Source organism: Gekko japonicus, unplaced genomic scaffold (assembly GCF_001447785.1).
Source record: "Gekko japonicus isolate JY-2015 unplaced genomic scaffold, Gekko_japonicus_V1.1 scaffold1363, whole genome shotgun sequence".
Taxonomy (NCBI): Eukaryota; Metazoa; Chordata; class Lepidosauria; order Squamata; family Gekkonidae; genus Gekko; species Gekko japonicus.
Window position 1 is genome coordinate 479726 of NW_015163643.1, and position 20857 is coordinate 500582.

The 20857-nt window shown below is 42.0% G+C and overlaps 1 protein-coding gene across 1 annotated transcript in view; it reads left to right on the plus strand.

Annotated features, from left to right (window-relative positions):
• Positions 1-100: 100 nt before the first annotated feature.
• The window catches only part of LOC107107332 (keratin, type I cytoskeletal 10-like), a 27697-nt gene continuing 6940 nt past the window's right edge, over positions 101-20857 (plus strand). Inside the window, exons 1-5 of the mRNA XM_015407614.1 lie at positions 101-316; positions 8745-8827; positions 10118-10274; positions 11685-11846; positions 16426-16551. Coding sequence (XP_015263100.1) covers positions 137-316; positions 8745-8827; positions 10118-10274; positions 11685-11846; positions 16426-16551 — 708 coding nt within the window. The 5' untranslated portion in view covers positions 101-136. The remainder of the gene's footprint in view (positions 317-8744; positions 8828-10117; positions 10275-11684; positions 11847-16425; positions 16552-20857) is intronic.

A 20857-nucleotide genomic window follows, 5' to 3' on the forward strand; every position in this document is an offset into this window, starting at 1 on the left:
TGGTACTGGGGTAGCCTGTGCTGCTGAATCAGGCTGGGGTGGCATTGGAGGGGGCATTGCTGGTTGCTTTCATCCCTACAATCTTGGCACTGCTTGTTATGATAGTGGGCTTCTCTCTGGTGGTGAAAAAGAAACCATGCAGAACCTTAATGACCGCCTGGCCTCCTACCTGGCTAAAGTACGAGCTCTGGAAGAGGCAAACAGAGACCTTGAACAAAAAATCAGAAACTGGTATGAAAAATCTGGACCATACAATGATGGAGAACCCAGTGACTATAGCAAATACTATAATACAATTGATGAACTTCGAAATAAGGTGAGTAGACTATTTTGAAAGAGATTCTGAAGTATAATGCTTATGCTATTGAATAATGCAGAATATAATCTAAAATGAAACGGCACCAAAAAAGAAACAATATACCCCAGGGCAATACAGAAGGACAGATAGTAAATATTGTGATGTTGATGAGAACTGCATTTTCTTTTTCTTTTCTTTTTCTTTTTAACCCCCCGAAGGGATATTTTTTATTTTGCATTAGACTACAAACTACAAAGAAAATTAGGAAGGGAAACTATAACTAGGGATAAAGGAAAGATAACCACACTAAACTAAAAACCCAAGAGATCTTATTTCTGTTAGTGTAAATGTTAGTACCACAAATGTTAGTACCACAATATACTTGTAGAGTTCCTGCTCATCTTCCATGTTTATATGTTACTAAGTTGTTATGAGAGAACTTTCTGATCATCTTCATGTTCTTCGCTTCAAAATGCCAATTTCCAAGTCCTTCTGCCTTTACTTCGGCTTTCTGTCTCTAAAATTGTAGACAACTTTGGCAGGTCCAGCACCCATTTCTTTTTTTTTAAATTTATATTTTATTAAATTAATGTTTGTAACAAAAATCAAATAACATAGAATATAAAAACCAATAACTAGTATTGCAAATGATACATAGCAGCACCCATTTCTGTAGCAGAGTCTTCTTCCGTACCAGAGGTGGCAGAGTCACTAGATTTCATTTCTTCTTCCTTAAACTCTTCCTCTGTTCCAAGCTGACACCGCAAAAAATCTTTGGCCTTGAAAATAGACTCTATCTTCTCTCTTTTATTAATGATCTTAAAGATGACACCTTCCAGGATCGCCCACCTGTACATTATTCCATTAGTTTGAAGAAAAGCAATCAATTCTTTATAATTTTTCCTCTTTTGCCGAATTTCAAATGGATTGTCTTTTAGCATCTTGATAATTACATTTCCCATTTTCAGTGGAGTTGCTGATGTTGATTTTAAAATAGCATATCTAGTCTGTCTTCTTGAGAATCTGACCACAATTTCTTCAGGTAGGCTATTTCTTAAAATATAATTGGAGTATGCCCTATAGGCCACCTCCATATCTTTTATTAGTTCATCCGCTGTTAAGCCTATCACTGGAGTGATGATCTCGCTAAGCAACCCCCTCAGGTCCTCTTTCACTGCTCCAGGAACTCCCTGGAACCTGAGAATCATATTGGCTTTTTCCATCTGCAGTTGCAGTACACGGTTTTCTTGAAGATTTTGCTTTGTTTCTACCTCTCCCAGTCTTTTCTTCAACTTCTTATTTGTGGTGTCCATCTCTTGTATTTTCTCAGTAGCCTGCTCCACTTTCTTTTCCATTTCATTCAGCTGGAGCTGTTGAGATGCAAAGTTCTTGTTCATCACAGTCAGTTGCTGGTTAATACCATAGATGGAGTTGTTCCATCACTGGCTTGAGCATATCCGCTAGTAATTTAATGATGTCTGCACCCTCTTCCGGTTTGGGACTCTAACTGCCTGGCAGTTTCGTGTTTAACTTTGCATGCTGGGCCGCCATTTTCCCAATTTGTTTACACTTCCCACAACTTTCTCCCGACTCGAAAAACTCGCTCACTATGTCAAAAATCAAGTAAGTCTCTCACAACACACACACTACTTTCCTCCCCTCTTTTCCCCCTTCGCATCATTTATCGGCTATTCGCATAAGAGGTGTCCCTCACTGCATCCACACGGGGGGAGGGAGGGGGGAAATCTGCTTTTTTGAAAGTCCGTTTTATTCAGAACTTATGTTCAATGTCGGTTAGATTCTCTGACCACGCTGCATTTTAACGATCTTTCGCTCAATCTCCGGTGTTTGTCCTGGTCAAACCAGCTTGTGCCCGAAGGCCACACAGTGACTGGACCGTCAGGGCGGAGGGGAGCCTCAATTTTCCGGCATTATGCCATCAAAGAGGCTACCCCTCAAAAGCCCTCTGGCCTGGAGCCTATCGCAAAGGCTCCGCAGGGGTGTCACTTGAGGTGGCACCCCTCCAGGCTGCTGGTGTGCGATTCACCTGCCCGTGACTCAGAGAGAGCGTCCGCCATCGCTGCTTCGTAAACCGGAAGTTCCAAGAACTGCATTTTCAATTGTGCAAGGAAGTGATGAAGGTCATATCCTGTGATTTCCCACTGTATGAGTTCCACTTCCTGTTCTCCACACACACACACACACACACACACACACACACACAATTATGTACCTCTTTAAATAACTACAAATTTCTGCATGATTGATCTGGTCAACTATTGTACAGCATTTGTCATTCCCAATACCATATAAACAATGACATGAATGTGGCCACTCAGCAAAGTTTGAAGCCTTCCTCTAGCCTAAATTTATTTATTTATTGAAATATTTATATCCAGGGAAGTTTAGAGTGGAGAAAGAATGAGCAGCAAAATGTTAGGCATATATAAGTGCACACATTTGTCCATTCCAAATTCTCCTCTCTCGATGCTATGTCTTAATTTTTATAAAACAGCACCAAGACTCCCTTACATGAAATTGCATTTAAGGTACAGTCTGCCCTTGAAGCTTGTCGCCTCTGTCAGAAGTCAATGTGTATGGCATTAAAACCAAGTTGATAAGTTTGCCCCATCAGGAAACAGACCATGCAAAAAGCAGCAGGCAATAGTGCATTATCACTTAAAATTATGGGAATGTTTCCAAGGAAAATAAAATCCCACACTTTCAGTTCAGTTAAAGGAATCTAGGGGAAAACCAGCAGCAATATAGCGTCATCCTATATAGATCCTCCAGGATATTAATTTAAGGAAAGTCCTGAATTTCCAAAAGAACATTTATTCCTTGGGTTACTCAGAAAGCTGTCACTTATGCTGATACATTTTCAAAACTTATTTTTGTCCCCCATGGGATATGAAGTCAGAGAAACATATGAGCAGCCCTAAGCCCATGCATTCAACCTAAGTTCATGCAATTCAGCATTCTGTTTCCAACAGGTGGGTTATAAGCAGGTTGTGAAGGCAACAGCTGTTCACTGGGAGGCTGTGACTGGGAGGTGCTACGGCTCAGTGGTAGAGCATCTGCTTGGCATGCAGAAGGTCCCGGGTTCAATCCCTACCATCTCCAGTTAAAAGATCTGGCAGCAGGTGTGAACGATCTCTGCCTGAGACCCTGGAGAGCCACTGCCAGTCTGAGTAGACAATACTGACTTTGATGGACCGAGGGTCTGATTCAATATACAGCAGTTTTATGTGCTCATGTGTTCACTGTCCCCAATATGAGGTATTCAGCTGCTGAACATGGCATTTCCATTTATTCATCATGGTTAACAGACACTGATAAATTTACCATGTATCTTACTGATCCTTTTAAAGAACCTTCTAAAGAAGTTGTTATTACCACATCCTCTGGTACTCAATTCCATAGAATACTTATGCCTTATGTAAGAAGAACCAGTACTACAAAAGAGACCTGTGATATATGACACTATAATGAACTCCAGTAAAGAACATGAACGTTTCATTGCTTCTTTGTGCATTCACTTACTATACATTATCAAAAATCATACAAGAAGAATAATGATGTTACTTAACAAACCACAAGATCAGAAAAATTCTAAGGACCAAAGATCAAAGATGCAAGACACACAATTTCTTCCACAGTCTCAAGATCAAAGGTGCAAGACACAAAGTTGCTTGTAGATTTACAGCAGAGTTGTTCCCAAAGACGTGATTTCTGGAATTTTCAACATTCAAACATTCAATGAATGTTTGGAGCTGGTTGCCAGTTTAAGTCATAGTTAAGATGCCTGCTGAGAGAAGGTTTTTGTGAGACTTTAAGGTAAGCGTCTGTCAGTTACAATTAATTATTTTATCATTATGACATAGAGGATATGATGTTATTAATATATTGTTATGACAGTCTTTAGTGAAAGTGATGACTGGAGTTATAATATTGTCTGATGAAGACTGAGAAACATGAATTGAACATTCCGGAAATCACGTCTTACTTTGGGAACAACTCTGTGTTGTGTATCTACAAGCAACTTTGCGTCTTGCACCTTTGATCTTGGGACTGTGGAAGAAATTGTATGTCTTGCATCTTTGATCTTTGGACTATAGAATTTTTCTGATCTTGTGGTTTGTTAAGTAACATCGTTATTGGTTGCCGTAGATTTTCCAGGTTGCGTGGCCATGGTATTGGCATTGTAAAACCTGACGTTTCGCCAGTAACTGTGACTGGCATCCTCAGAGGTATAACACAGAAAGATGGACTACTCTCTGTGTCAAGGTGAAAAAAACCTGGTAGGCAGGTAATTTATATCTACTCCAGAAGGTGGGGTAGGGCTGAGTCATTATCTTGTAGGAGTTCCCCAGGCTATGAACATGCCAGCTTTCCTGAGGAGGTTCTTTTGTATATGGATTGTTTCCTGAGGAGTTTTCCTGTTTCCTGAGGTGGTTCTTTTGTATGTGGATTGGCTGTTGAAATTCTAATCTTATCTGTAGTGCTATTGTCAGATGTAGAGCCTTTTGTGTTTTTCAGGACAGGAAACCATGCCCTATTTATTTTTAAACTCTCTTCTTTCCTGTTGAAATTGTGTTTATGTTTATGAATTTCAATGGCTTCCCTGTGTAATCTGACATGGTAATTGGAAGTGCTGTCCAGCCTTTCAGTGTCTTGGAACAAAACACTGTGTCCTGTTTGAGTTAGGCTCTGTTCAGCTACTGCTGATTTTTCAGGTTGGACAAGTCTGCAGTGTCTTTTATTCTTGTCTGAATGCTACACTATATGGTCTCGATGTAGACTTGTCCACAACTGCATGGTATGTGGTATACTCCTGCAGAAGTGAGGGGGTCTCTTCTGTCTTTTGCCGATTGTAGCATTTGTTGTATTTTTCTGGTGGGTCTGAGTACTGTTTGTAGATTGTGTTTTTTCATAAGTTTTCCCATCTGAACATCATTATTCTTCTTGTATGATTTTTGAAAATGTATAGTAAGTGAATACACAAAGAAGCAACAAAACATTCATGTATAAGTAATTCCTTATTGGAGTTCATTATGATGTCATATATCACAAGTAGGCCCTGGTCACACGGAACATTAGGCACGCTAGAGAGACGGAAGATAGGCGAATTTTCTGGGCGCGATCTCACCGCCACATCTGAGAAGCGTAGAGCTCCCGTGGCGCACCCGAGGCTTCCCGCCAAAGATGCGGGGTAAGAAACTAGTACCTCGGAGGTACTAGTTTCCGGAAACCACAGGGCAAGGGCACGCATCTGATCGCATTTCCGGTGGTAGTTCTGGCGTCCGCCCATGTCCCCTCACAAAAAGGTGTTTTTCTCCAAGTCTCCATGGATGCGCACAAGCACCCAACGGAGCATGTGCACATTTAAGTTTTTAAAAAACCCACAACCCCGTTTGCCGCGCCGCTCCGCTTGTTTGCCCCGTGTGTGATTGGCACCTCCCCCTAACCACGGGAGCTCCACGGGACCTCAGCCCGAAGCCTGATCGCGCAGTTGCACGTTAGTTTGCTCCGGGGCAAACAGCCATGCCTCCCCCCTGCATTTTCCTGCCCGTGTGGCCGAGGCCGTAGTTTATTTTGCAGTGCTGGTTCTTTAACTGTGATTGCCTTTTGTCTTTTTTGTATCCATTATGTAAGAAGAACATTTTGTCCTGAATCTATAATCAATCCATTTTATTGGATGACCTTAAATTCTAGTATTATGAGTGAGGGAGAGAAAATATTCTCTGTCCAGACTCTCCACACCTTTTACAATATGGGGAGAGGCCAGAGTGTAGCGGCCACAGCACATTCTTCACATGCAGAATATTCCAGGTTCAGTCCCAGATATCTCAGCACTGGAAAAGAAACTATACCACTGAGGTTTTCGGCAGCATCCCACACCTTGAGTAATTTCCAGCCTGAGCCTTACACTAGCATTAACTATATGGAGATGATTCTCTTTTTCCTTGTCATGACCATGGCAAATGCAGAGGCAGTCACACTGGCAACAGAGTCTCCACATGATTGTTAGAGAATGAACTGGATATTTACTTTATGGACTATATTTATTGCTACACACAATGGACTGTGCACACACATAGGCTCAAAGAACTGTACACTTTAAGTCACCTGTTGTGATGTTACACATAGAAGGTGCCTGCACAAGCCTTACACGTGAATAAGGTTTCAGCTACACAGTTACCAGCCTGGTGAAAGAAGCATACACCTCCATTATTGTGAGCAATGAGAAACAACAGCTCTGAGTAGAGACAAGCCCCCATTGCTGAACTGTTTGTGGTCACGTATCACCCATCATCTGCTTTGTTCCTGCTTTGGTATTTTCTGCCAAATGGACATTTGGTTATCAATAGAATGGCCAGCTTCATCAGCAACAGAATGAAGTTTCCTGATGCCAAGGTTTTCACACCTGTCCAGATGCCATCCTTTGAGTAAGGTTTTAGGTTACAATATTGGCCACCCCTTCTAGGTAACCACCCCTCCCTCCATGCAACCAATAGGATTGTTTTTGGGACGGACTAACAGGTAGGTGGGACAAGAGGTTGGCACGGTTACCGCCCATCTCTTGAACCCACTAGAAAAGGAGATAACCAGTCACCTGGCCCCTCCTACTTGATCAACTAGCATCTCCCCTGCAACAACCCCTGTCTGCTTTTAACCCCTCTTAAGTCCCCCTTGCTACCCCCAACCCTTGCCTCTACTGCCCACGCATTCCGGCTGGTTCTGGTCGTGTGTGAATTCCTTAGTTTTCTATTTCTTCCCCTCTATTCTTCATTGGAACAACCAAGCTGCAAGACAGATAAGTATTGCCCACCATCACCCCTACCTGCTAATGCAAAAGTGCTTATTTCTTACTGTAAATCTTAGAAACTTAATTGAATGTCTGAGTGCATCAGTATTGTTTGTATGAGATATATTTTCAAGTGAAAGACAACACAACAGCCACAACAGCCTCAAATCCTTTACTGGAAACCCTTGGTAGGAACAGGACCTTGGTATAAATTGGCAAGAACCCATTTATAAATTGCCAATTGCTGTAAATAAAGCAATTCAGATAACAGGATGTGTATGCATGCACACATTTTCCATTATAAGACACCATTTTCCCTGCTTTTCCCCCCACCAAGTTTTCAAGAGCTTTTTAAAAACATAATAATAATCAGTAATTGCTACTACACTATAGTGCAATAACAGTTTAACAATTTGTTGCCATGATCTACTAGTTCCTTTCCACAGCAGAAGGGGATAAACAATTTTTTTAAAAAAAATGAAAGCTGGGAATACAAAGGAATTAGTACATTATGGCATTGGATCATTGAAATATTATTTCACTATAGTACAATAGCAATGACCATTTTTTTAAAAAGCTCTCAAAAAGCCCTCTAGTGGTACACCAGAGGAAATGGCATCCACAAAGGGCTGATGGAAAGAAAATGTCCCAGTGTGAGCAGGACCTTTGAAAATATGCATCATCCCATTCTAACAAACATGCATGAATAATGTCCTTTTCAGAAAGATCCTATTAAACCAGGTTTGAGGAAGAACGTAGCAAAGACAGGGAAAGTTGTTAGGTCGCTCGCTTAACAAAACAGAGAGTGATTCAGCAAGAACACTGCTTTATTTTTCAACTCCAACACAACTCCAACAATGGATCAACATCTGATAACCAGAACAGCCTTTACATTGCAGCTGTCCTGCTTTTAAACATTCCCGGCTAATATAGCCACACCCACTGTACACATATCAACCTATGTGGTTGCCGAGATAAGGTCCAATCACATTCGTTCCCGCTCAGGGAGCTTGCTTGAACTGATTGGCTTGTTCCTTCCTGGGCTAGCAATACTATTGGATGACTTTGGATCCTAGCCCAGGACGAAACTTTGCATCACATTCCAATTAGGTGTTTCACACATGCTTGGTATTCAAGGCAGCTTTGAATACACTACAAAAGTCTTGGAAGTGAACAGTTACAGGATGATGCTGTGTGAGGGTTGCCAGCTCTGAGTTGCGAAATACCTGGAGATTTGGGGGGTGAAGCGTGAGGAAGGTGGGGTTTGGGGAGGGACTTCAATGGGGTATAATGCCATAGAGTCCAACTTCCAAAGCAGCCATTTTCTGCAGGTGAACTGATCTCTATCACTTGGAGAACAGTTGTAACCCCAGAAGATATCCAACCACCACCAGGAGGTTGGCAACCCTATGCTGTGTGTGGATGCTCCCCCAGCCAAAACCTCTGTGTGGATGCAGTCACCACAGTTTTAAGAATTACACCACAAAAATAAAATATAATATGTAGGTTATATGTATCACCTTTTGCCCAGTTTATCAATTATGCTAACATAATGTATATAATTTTAATTAACATGGTAATATTTCACATCCAGTGACCTCTCCTTTTCTGTTTTCTCTCACCCCCCCCCCCCCCAAGATCCTTTCAGCAAGTGTTACCAATGCTAGCGTTATCCTACAGATAGACAATGCCAGGCTGGCTGCAGATGACTTCAGAATGAAGTAAGTTTCAAATAGGGTTGTCAGGTTCCCTCATCGCTCTGGCATGGAGATCTGTGGGGTGTTCCAGGGTGCCCCCAAACCCCACCCCCAAGCACAACCACCCGCCTGGCCACCGCTCTCCCTCCCCTCCTGCCCAATTTAAAGGGTTTCAGCTGATTGGCAAGGACCACGTGGGCCCACCGACAAGCTTGAGGGCCCTTTAAATCTAGCAGGAGGGAGGGAGAGGGGTGGTTGTGCTCACAAAAAAGGGTCTTTTTGCAAGTGGGTTGGGGGCCGCGGCACGCAGAGCTGGGGAAAATCACCTATAAAGTGTCTGCCAGAGCTTACATTCAGCCACACAATGAAGATTCCTGTGCCGTGCCGGCAATTGCTGCCAAAATAACATTTTAAAAAATGTGAACATCCAATCAGATCTCCAATGGCCAATCAGAAGCCTTGCTGGTCAAAAGCCACACCTGGCTGGTGCCACTCACTTTCTAAGAACACCTAGCAGGCACCAGAAAGGGTACCAGCAGGCACCTTGGGGCATCTCGGGGCCAGGCCCCCTGACTTACTGGCAAGGCCCCCTGACTTCCCATCCAGCCCAGGGCTCCCAAGCAATGCTCCCTCTAAGCTGTGGAGGCATGTGAGCAAAAATTCTACTTTGTGAGCTACCGGCATTAAAGTTGTGACCGAGCGATTTGGCTGCTGCATAAAAGTTTGTTCTGGAGCCATCCTTCCTGAGCTAAAGCAAAAATGTGTGAGCCGGAAGCTAAAAAACTGTGAGCTGGCTCACACTAACTCAGCTTAGAGGGAACAGTGCTCCCAAGCAGCGGCAGGTGCAGGGAAGGAGCCACGTATTCATTTAATTCGATTAGCCAGTGCCCCCTAAGAAACTTAAATGCCCCCTGACTTGAAAAATCCTGGCTACGGGCCTGCCCACAGGTATTAAATCAGAGAGAAGTAAACTGTTGCAGCAATAGTCAGAAGGATCCAGGGGACTGTTGGTTGAAATCTAAGATCAGCTCAAGAGGCACGAAGACTACAATCCTAAGAATACTTTCCTGGGAGTAAGCCCCAGTGATTAAAATGGAACTTACTACCAAGTAGACTTGGTTAGGATTGCCCCCTATAGCCTTAGGCAAATCACAATCTCTCAGCCTTAGTCCTTCATTGGCATATGGGAATAACAATCCAGGCCCGCCTTATATGGCTATTGTAAAGTACTGTGATAATATATGAGGAGAGCTTTAAATACAAAGTGCTATACAAAAGCTAAGCATTAATCACTTAAAAAAACACTTTTTTCAGATATGAAAATGAGATGTTCCTCCAACAGGGTGCTGAAGCAGACATCCGTGGGCTGCGTAAAGTACTCGATGACTTGGCTTTTTGCAAGAGTGACCTGGAAATGCAGATTGAAAATGTGACTGAAGAGATGGCCTTCCTCAAGAAGACTCATGAAGAGGTAAGGTATCAATTTTGCCAAAACAGACTACAGTGGACTAGACCAGCCAATGCAAACTTATCATGTACAAACTTTGGCATTACACAATTGGTGAATCTGGGATATATTCAGTGATAAAAGCAACAATACTACTAACAGATGCTTTGTTGATCCGCAGTAAGTCCAATGCAGCTAACGGTGGTATCAGTGGCCACCAGACTGCCCTATTCTGCAGAACATCCCACTGCTCTACCAATATAGGTTCCTCTAGGGTTGCCAACCTTCAGGTGAGCCCTGGAGGTATCCTGGAATTACAACTGATTTCCATATGACAGAGATCAGTTCCCCTGGAAAAAATGGCTGCTTTGAAGGGTAGACTCTGTGACATTATATCCTGCTGAAGTCCCTCCATCCCTAAACCCCGCCTTTCCAGACTCCAGCCCCTCCCCCCAAAATCTCCAGGAATTTCCCCAACTGCAGCTGACAACCCTAGGTTCCGCATACATTTCCCTCCCAACATGCAAAGAAATGAGTGGAACAAAAAAGGAGGGTCTGTCTGAATATTTTCATCGAATTTCTTCTTTCTTGCTCCTACCCCTCTTCCATCCCTCCCATCTGCAAAAAGTGCCCCATAACAGCAAATTACAGCATAAATGACCTTAAAGCAACAGGTTTATTTGCCTGTTTGAAATGTATACAACTGCCACCTCCAAGGGTCTTTCTGTAGGATCAATCACATAGCAACTGTAATAGATATTGTGAAATCTTTAGCCCTTTTCAGTTTTATCATGCATATGTGGAGAATGTGCTACATGTGATCATCCCAAAATGTGCAATACCCATTTTGTCTGAAAGAGACAACACAGACGCTTTCAGCCTGTTTCTAGTTTATGTGTACTGAAAGCTGAAAAGGCACATTTTCCCCCTTTCAGAGAAAATAGCAATACCTTTTTCAGGAGGATTGTGTGTAGGGTGCGGTAAAATCTATCAACTAGAAAGGCCTTCATACAACAGCAGAATAGTCTGTATATGTGCCTCCTAAAGTACAATATGTGAATCCTACTTGCTTTTGTCTGCATCCTGCCATGTTGTCCTGTAATTATTTACTGCAGCCCAAAACAAATACAAGCAATAAAAATAATTCCAAGATGCCAAAAATGGCAGAGCAAGTTTAATTCAACTAATGGAACGCAAATGAGGAGGAATGAGACATTGTGTAACTTCACTGATCATTGTACATACAACGAAGCTCTTTTCCCTGCACTACACACATTCTCCCACAGTGAAAAATAAACAGTGGGTATAGAATTCAGAAAATGTTTGAAAATGTATAAAGTGAGTATGTTGCTACTGTGCATATGCAGAAAACACATAAACTATTTTGTGTATTTCCTATGAAATTATGAGTCTCCCCCCCCCTTCTCCATGTAGGAAATAAAAGAATTGCAAGGCGCTGCATCTGGTGATGTCAATGTTGAAATTAACACCACCCCAGGAACTGACCTAACCACACTTTTGAACAGGATGAGAACAGAGTATGAGTCTCTGGCAGAGCAAAACCGTAAAGATGCTGAAAGCTGGTTCAATGAAAAGGTGAATTGTCAGTCACGTGTGCAGAAATCTACATGGCAGTGTATCACATCCAATACAAAGTTAACACAATATCTAATATTTGTTAATTCAACAAATCATTTCCTTGTATGTAAGTATGTATGTAAACGGAAGTAATCTGGCAGCTACCCTGTTTTCCCGAAAATAAGACCTACCCCAAAAATAAGCCCTAGCAGGATTTCTATGCATTTGTGGTATAAGCCCTAGTGTGTCTTCTTGAGAAAAGACAGTGTCTTATTTTCAGGGAAACACGGTAATAGCAAGCAAATATTGCATGAAATGGCACTTCTGCACAGTTGCCACTTCTGCCACAGTGCAAGGTCACAGCAGCTTGCAACTATTTCTTTCCCAGTCAAAGACCTAAATAACCTCAGTTACTGCAGAAAAGGCATGTATGCCCCAAGGTTAGGGTCAGATCACTAAACCAACTGATTTGTGTAAAGCATGGCATTATTTGCTGTTCATCCCCTTTTTGCATCAAAAAACACAAACTGGGAAAGTCACTATCATATGCAAATATATATATATTAGAATAGTAAACACTTACTGATACTTTAAAAAAATTCTGTCAACAATGAAGTGACTATTTTTGGTATTAATATCTGTTTGTACCATCAAAACTTCAATAAAAATTGTTAATTAAAAAAAAAAGAATAGTAAACACATCAAGTGTGCAATTGGAAATACATTAATAACAATTTACAGTCCAACAGTATCAACAAATATTAACAGTTCACAGTATCAACAGTTTTCCAACAATTGACAGTCCAAAAATATCAACAAATTATGAAGAGTCTGGCTTCAACTTTGTTTAGATGGAAAACTTCATCAGAAGTGATTACCAGCAACCATTATGTGTTTGAATCCTATTTTGCAGATGAACAGAACATTCTTTTTCCCCCCTTTCCTTTAAGCCCCCGTAGTGGATTTTTTTAGCATTTTCTATAAACTACAATGAAAAAAAGGGAAGGGGAAACTACATCTATAGGAGAAAGGAAAGAAAACCAAACTAAAAACCCAGGAATAGGAGATCATTACAATAGCTTGTATCAGTGTTAATCTAAAATGCTATGATTACATTGAACATAGTCGATCATGCTATATTGTTTATCTTTAAAACCATTATTTTCACCAGTTAAAGAAAATCACAAAGATTTTTCACTATTTAAAGAAAATCACATTGATATCCTTGCCTTAAGGCACAATTCAGAGTTCTTCAGGCTTCATTTTGTTTTATCTTTTCTAATCCTTAATTGATATTCTCGCTTAGGGGCTGCTGCCCCTTTTTCAGAGACAGAGTCCTCATCGGAAGTAGCAGAGTCCTAGTGAGGTTTGCTGTCTTCTTCTTCCTTGCCATCCTCACCAGACTCTCCCAGTTGCAGTCTCAGGAACTCACACACTTTAGAAACAGAGTCAATTTTTTCTTTTTTATCCAGCAGTTTGAAAATCTGTAAGGAATGCTGTTTGTTTGTAAAAATAGGATCGTCCTTGTACTTCTTCTTTCCTTATTTCAAATGGAATATCTTTTAAGATCCTGATGATGTTGCCTCCAATTTTCAAGGGCGTTCCTGTAGTTGCTTTCAGGATTTGGTCCCTCACATGTCTCTTAGAGAATCTAACCACTATCTCCCCAGGCAGATTATTTTTCTTGATATAAACGGAATAGGTTCTATAAACCACATCCATTTCGCTTACAAGGTATTCCACTTTTAAATCTGTGATTAGGGCTAGCGCATCACTCAGCAGTTGCTTTAGATTCTCTTCTTTTACTTCAGGGACACCTTGGAACCGGAAGACTAGGTTAGTTTTTTCCATTTGTAGCTGCAAAAGTTGATATTCATCTGAAGCTTGCTTCTTTTCCAGCATTTGAACCTTTTTCTTAACCTTTTTGGAGTTGGCATCCATTTCCTTCACTTTCTCAGCTGTTTGCTCCGTCTTTTTTGTAGTCTAATTGGAACTACTAGGCTGCAAAGTTCTGGTTTAGAGCTGTCAGTCGTTGATTGATGTTCGTCATCTGGTCCAGTAGTCCGCTAACAGTTTAGAAAACTCAGTGATATCTTCCGGCCGCGGGCTCATACTCCCCGGTGGTTTCACTTTTGCTTATCTGTCTTTCTCCGTTTTTTTCCACACCATTTTTATGGATTGTTTACTTTTTAAAAAACTTGCTAAAGTCTCTGAAATTCGCCCAAACGCTTACAGGTGCTCCAGTTGATCTCTTAAAATAGATTTCAATGCTTTTTCTTCAGCTCCCCCTTGGCAAATCGCTATTCTCTTTGTGCATATGGGCCCCTCCCCCGCTTGCTCATCTCCTCGTTCCTAGGGGGGCTTTCTTTTAAATTCCTGGCATTTCGATTTAACTCGACTTACTGTTCATTGATGGTCCAAAGACCTCGCTCAAGGTACATTTTTTATGCCCGATATCCAATGCTTGTTCCGGTCAGCAGCTCTGGTTCTATTGCGGACGCCGCAGCAGCAGGACCGTCGGGGTGGAAGAGCGCCTCAATTCTCCAGCAACACACTGGCGAAGAGGCTACCCTTCAAAGCCCCATTGCTAGGAGTCTTTCACAAAGGCTCTGGGGGGGTGGCGACCAGTCGCCCCCCCCCAAATCACTGGCGCGCAGATTGCTTCCCCAGGAGGTCCGGGAGAAACGTCCGCTATCATGTCACCATAAACCGGAAGTCAGATGAACAGAACATTCTCTATGTTGCTGTGCAGTATACTATCTGGGACTAACCCTTCAATAGGCTTAAAAACTTTTTATGCGTGGGCAAATCTCTATGTGGAGTTTTGTGGTCTTTGTTGTGATAGATTTCCTTCCAAATAGGTATCTCTATTTTGATAGCTATACCACCAAGAACTCTAGCAGATTTAACTGTGAAATCCTATGCAGCGATACTCCATTTTTATGCCTATTGAAGGGCTAGTCCCAGATAGTATACTGCATAGCAACATAGAGAATGTTCTGTTCATCTGCAAAAAACACACATAATGGTTGCTGGTAATCACGTCTGATGAAGTTTTCCATCTAAACAAAGTTGAAGCCGGACTCTTCATAATTTGTTGATACTGTTGGACTGTAAATTGTTATTAATGTATTTCCGATTGCACACTTGATGTGTTTACTATTCTAAAATATATATTTTTGCATATGATAGTGACTTTCCAGTTTGTGTTTTTTGATTCATATATACTGGGAGGTTTCTGCTGTGTTGTTATTTGGATTTTTCATCCCCTTTTTGCACCTGTGCAGCGGGGTGCATCCTTCGAATGAGCAACACTGGCTAAACTGCATTGTCTGCTTTTTGCACCTGTGAAGTCAGTGGCATCTGATTCAAGAACTGACCAAAAGAACTAATTACACGATTAACTGGGTTTATGGGCAGACACTAAAGGCACACAGAGAAATTCAGTAGCAAGTCTCACCACAACCCCCCCAAAGGGATTTGTCCCCCACTGTTTACTATGTGCCTTTTAAAAACTGTACATGGCACTAGCAGATGATTAGCCGGGGGTGTGAGAAAGCAATGCATATTATACTGTGCAAATCAGATGCATTTAAATTTCCTCAGATCCATCCAAATAGATTACCAAACTTTTAGCTCCCTGTTGATGAGCAGCAAACAGAACATGAGATGAACCTGCTGTGATCAAGTTTGATTATCTCTCACTGTTCCCCACTCCTTTCATTCCCTTTTGAGCCTTCAATTCATTTTTTTTTCTTCTCTCCTTCACCAGACTTCCCCTCTAAACTTTTAGGAGGAGCCATTTACCATCGCTGCTCCTGTAATCCTTCACAGGTCCCCACCTGGTATTACAGAATTCTCTTCTTGCCACATTTTTCTCTCTGTGGCACAGACAGGTACACTGCCTGAGAGAATCAGGCACCACTCTGATAAAGTTCACAGGGTTTATGCATTTTTTGTTGTTGTTCAGTCGCACAGTCGAGTCGCTAAACTATAGTAATTGTTGGTGTAAAAATGGCCTGAACTTCCCACATCATCCATTAACTGCCATTGTTGTTGTTTTTGCTCAATGGGTAATATTTATTTCCTGATGTTAGATTACTCAGTCTGCTTGGCTCCAGGCAAGTTATGCCACATATCACCAGAAAATATTCATTGAAGAAATATGCTGAATAAAGCATATCCTTAAAGCTCACCAAGCTGTAAAACATTAATTTGGGGCACTGAAACCAAGTCCCAATGGGAAAAGATCCTAAAACCACTGAAAAAATATTCAATAGTAGGTAGCCTGCACAGGCAGATGGTTCCACAGATGGTGCCAAGCACAGAGAAGATCTTTGTTCTCTGATCCTGATTCACAGTCTGAATCTGAATGCTATTAGCACATCTTCGAGAAAACCTGAATATATGAGTATCTAGCCCCCCACTTGTAGCAGGAGTTCATAGGTGTGGGCAGTCAAACAAATTACCTTCTCACCTTCCAGGTTACAAAATGGATACAGCTAATACGTTTTTAAAAAACAGAATCAAGCGCTCAGATAATTGGTTTGTCTCATTTGAATCCTGTATTTTTAATTATGTTCTTGCATTATTGCAGAGCAAAGAATTAAACGCGAAGATCAATGTGAGTGCTAAGGAGATGAGCACCAACAAGATTGAGATTACAGACCTGAGACGCACCCTTCAAGCTCTGGAAATAGACCTGAAATCTCAACTTGCTTTGGTATGGGTGGAGGTTTTGGCCAGATACAATACTTTTATTTGAAATATTAACTTACATCCTTCTTCCAGTACATATCCTGATCTCATGAGTTGCCCTATAAAGGCTGCGGTCACACGGAACATTAGCCACGCAAGAGAGACGGAAGACAAGCGGATTTTCCGGGTGCGATCTCACCGGCACATCTGGGAAGTGTAGCGCTTCCGTGGCACAACCAAGGCTTCCTGCAACAAAATACAACATATATATACATACAGTACATTACAATTACAGTTACAATTTCACAAAATTAAGCAATTTGGTTACTAAATATATATTAACTGCATAAAAGAGTCAATTCATTTAATACCACCCAAGGTTACAGATAAAAACCTTGCCACTGCCAACGTCACATTTGGATCAGTATCAACTAAGAAACAAGTACAAGTTTATTATTACGGTCATAGACCAGTATAATAGAAGACAATTAAATACAGTTACAGGAGCAGTAAAATTATAAAATATATCGGCATCTAAAATTATAAATAGGATCTAAAAACGTTAAAATACAGAAATAATAGAATCAGAATTTTGATTAAAAATTAGGTTTAGGCCTATCTGTCCTTTATCTCTTTCCTAGTTTGGTATGCCAACCAACCAAATTTGGCAACCATCCTAGTCAACTTTTGATTATCTCCTGCCAGCATAATTGACAAAAGTATCCTTCTATCACGACCTGGAAAGGAATTAACTATAGGCTTGATCAAAACTTCCCTGGTATTATGATATATAAGACAATCGAAAATTACATGTTCCAATGTTTCATCAGATCCCATCCCACAAATACAACTTTTCCTCAATGATCTAGTAAATCTGGCCTCCATTATGGCTGAGGGTAAGGCGTTGTATCTTAATAGGGTAAAAATTCTTCTATGATTGCTGATATCTAAATATTTGATGTAAGGTCTCACAGCTATCTTGTTAAGTGAACTTACATCAAATACAGGGCTCCTAATCCTGCTCACGTCCATCTGTCGTTCGACATCTAATATTCTTTGTTTTAGAACTGATCTAGCCCGATCGTGTCCCAAAGACAGAATAAACTGTTTTGAAAAACCATAACAGACCAGTTTATCTTCTATCTTTTTCCGCCATGAAGGAACAAAGTTATCTTGCATCATAGTATGGGAAAGGCCAATGGGTAAAAAAATCAATTTTAACCAATAGTAAAATGCAGCAATCCACAATCTTGCCTCGACCATAACCAGGCCAGCCTCTAAACGGATTGCAGCATTTGAAACGCTTGTTGGAACTTGAAATATAGCTCTTAAAAATTTCGATTGTGTTCTTTCAAGTAAGGTCAAGTTTGTCAGGAGAGACAAAGGAGCTCCATATAATAATTGGGGTAATACCTTTACAGTGAATAACTTAATGGCAGCTTCTAAGTTACGACCTCCTTTGGACCAGAAGAACCTTTGAATAGCTCCAGCGCTTTTCTTTGCATTAGCTGACAGGTAATCAACATGGCCTTTCATATGACCGGACGACTGAAATACAACTCCAAGGTATCTATAGCAACGAACTTGCTCAATGGTACGAGAGTCAATAACCCATTTAAACATCCTAGGCCTATTGGCAAAAGCCATTATTTTAGTCTTCATATAATTTATCTCTAAGCAATTCTGATTACAGTATTGCATAAGAGCACACATAGCTCTCTTAAGTCCCTTAGGGGTCCTAGAAAGCAAGACGGCATCGTCTGCATAAAGCAAGATTGAGATGTGTCTGTCTGCAAGCTTTGGAGGATGAAATTCAGGTTTGTACAAAAACTGTACCATGTCATTGATGTAAATATTAAATAAAAGAGGTGCCAAGATACATCCTTGTTTTACTCCTCTATCTGACCTGATCATCCTAGTAAGATGACCTTGAGGATTACATCGTACCCTAATAAAAGTATTTTTGTGAAGAGCTCTCAATAAAAACAGTAAGCGCCTATCTATCGTAGAAGATTTCAACTTTTCCCATAAGATTGTTCTTGAGACAGAATCAAATGCGGATTTAAAATCTATGAAAGCTGCATACAATGAGGTTAAAGAATTCGAAGAGTATTTGGAAATCAAGTGATTCAATATCACACACTGATCTAAACATGACCGTCCCTCTCTAAAGCCTGCTTGTTCCTGTCTCAAAAGACCTTCCTGCTCCATCCAGTCTTTTAGCTTCCACTGTAAGTGTTTTGAATAAAGCTTACTTATTATACTTAGCAGACTGATCGGCCTATAATTAACAGGATCCTCTCTGTTCCCTTTCTTGTAAATAGGCACTATTATTGCCACCCCCCAGTCTTTAGGTATTCTACCAGTTCTATCTATAGTTGTAAATAAGGTAGCAAGAACTGGAACCCACCACTCGAGGTTCCTCTTGATCAGGTCTGCACATATAAGATCAGAACCTGGGGCTTTGTTGGAACTCAGGGTCTGTATGAGGTTCTTAATTTCTTGAGGATGCACAGGGGACCAAGAGGGTAAGGTAGCTATATCCAGGACCTCTGAAGCAGCCTCATCCTGACCTCGGTAGAGCTGCTCAAAATAATTTTCCCAAGTTTCAGGGAGAATTGTATTGCTGCACACTGAGGGAGGTCTAGTATTACAATTAGAGACCATATTCCAGAATAAACAGGGGTTTTTATCTCTGCATGCTGAGCTTAATTGTTCCCATGCAAGGGCTATGGCGGCCTTCTTTTTTCGCTGTATCAAGGCCTTATATGCGCATTCGTCGTGAACACAAAAAAAGAAAACCAGTTTGCCGCACCGCACGCTTCTTCGTTGCGCGCAGGCGTGTCTTGTGATCGGCACCTCTCCCTACCCACAGAACCTCCACGGAACCTCCACAGAAGGTGTGATCGCTTAACTGCACATTATTCTGCACCCGGGGCAAACAGCCACGCTTCCCCCCCGCAGTTTCCTGCCCGTGTGACCACAACCAAAGAACATTTAAATCTGACACAGATGATTACATAAGTCACTTGCCTAAATGCTGCTTTTTACAACATAGTATCTCACAATGCAAAACCTTGTCTTTCCTCCCCTCTCCACAATTCTTGGTTAGTTATCCTGGGACAGCAACTCCTGAATTCACTTTCTAATGTTATTACACATTCAAAAAAAGAAGCAGCTGAGGCTAGTTGAGGCTAACTGAAAGAATCAACAGATATAGCAAGCACTCCTGATCTGTTTCTTGTTGACTTATTTATTTAAAACATTTATTCCACTTCTGGAGAAAATGGCTGCTTTGGAAGGTAGACTGCATGGCACCAAACTATACTCTACCAAGGTCCCTCCCAAACCTCACTCCAGCCTCAAATCTCCAGGTATTTCCAAACCTGTAGCTGGCAACCCCAATCTTCTGGCCAACTCATTTACTGCATCTGTGAAGAAAAATAGACTAAGGCCTCACACTGACCGGAAAATGCGGGGGGGGGGGGGGGGCTGTTTGCCCCGGGGCTAAATAACGCGTGGTTGCGCGATCCGACGTCCCGTGGAGGTCCCAAGGTTAGGGGGAGTTGCGCGATCCGACGTCCTGTGGAGGTCCCGTGGAGGTCCCAAGGTTAGGGGGAGGTGCCGATCACACCACAGGCAAAGAAGCGGGGTGGTGTGGCACACGGGGTTGTGTTTGTTTTGTTTAAACTGAAGTGTGTGCATGCTCCGTTGGGTGCTTGTGTGCATCCCGTTGAGACTTTTTAAAAAAACTTTTTGCACTCTTCAGATTCTGTTTCAGGTGGGTCTTCCGAGGGTCAAATGACACAGCCCCTGTCCCCCTATAGCCACCCTTCCCCACTCCCTCAGCCATTCCTTCAGCCCCCTGCCCCCCAAACCTCACCTCAACCACCCATTCCTCCCTCTTCCTTGATCTGCTCCGTCCTTCTGCCCTTCTTCTCTGACCCAAATCTCACTCTCAGGCCCCCCTTTCCTAAATGTGCCACTGCAACAGGAAGCCGCTTGAACGCCTCCAGTCTCCCAAGGTACCGCATTCGGATCCTGCGCTCAAGTCCACTGCAGGGAACACATGGCTCTGTACAAAGGGGGCCGGCAGCTCTCCATAGGGTAGGAGTGCGCGCCTGCGCATGGGGGGGAACAGGGAGATAAGGAAGAAATTGGGGGCAGGTGCTCTCTTTCACCCCCTGCTATACACCCCTCCTTTCTCCCTTGCATTGCAAACCCCAACCCCATATTCCCCCCCCCTCCAAAGCCTCTTTGCACTCACCAGGTTCCCTCCAAGCCGTTCAAGCAGAAGCCTGCGAGAGTCAGAGGGGCATTCTTGGAAGGGG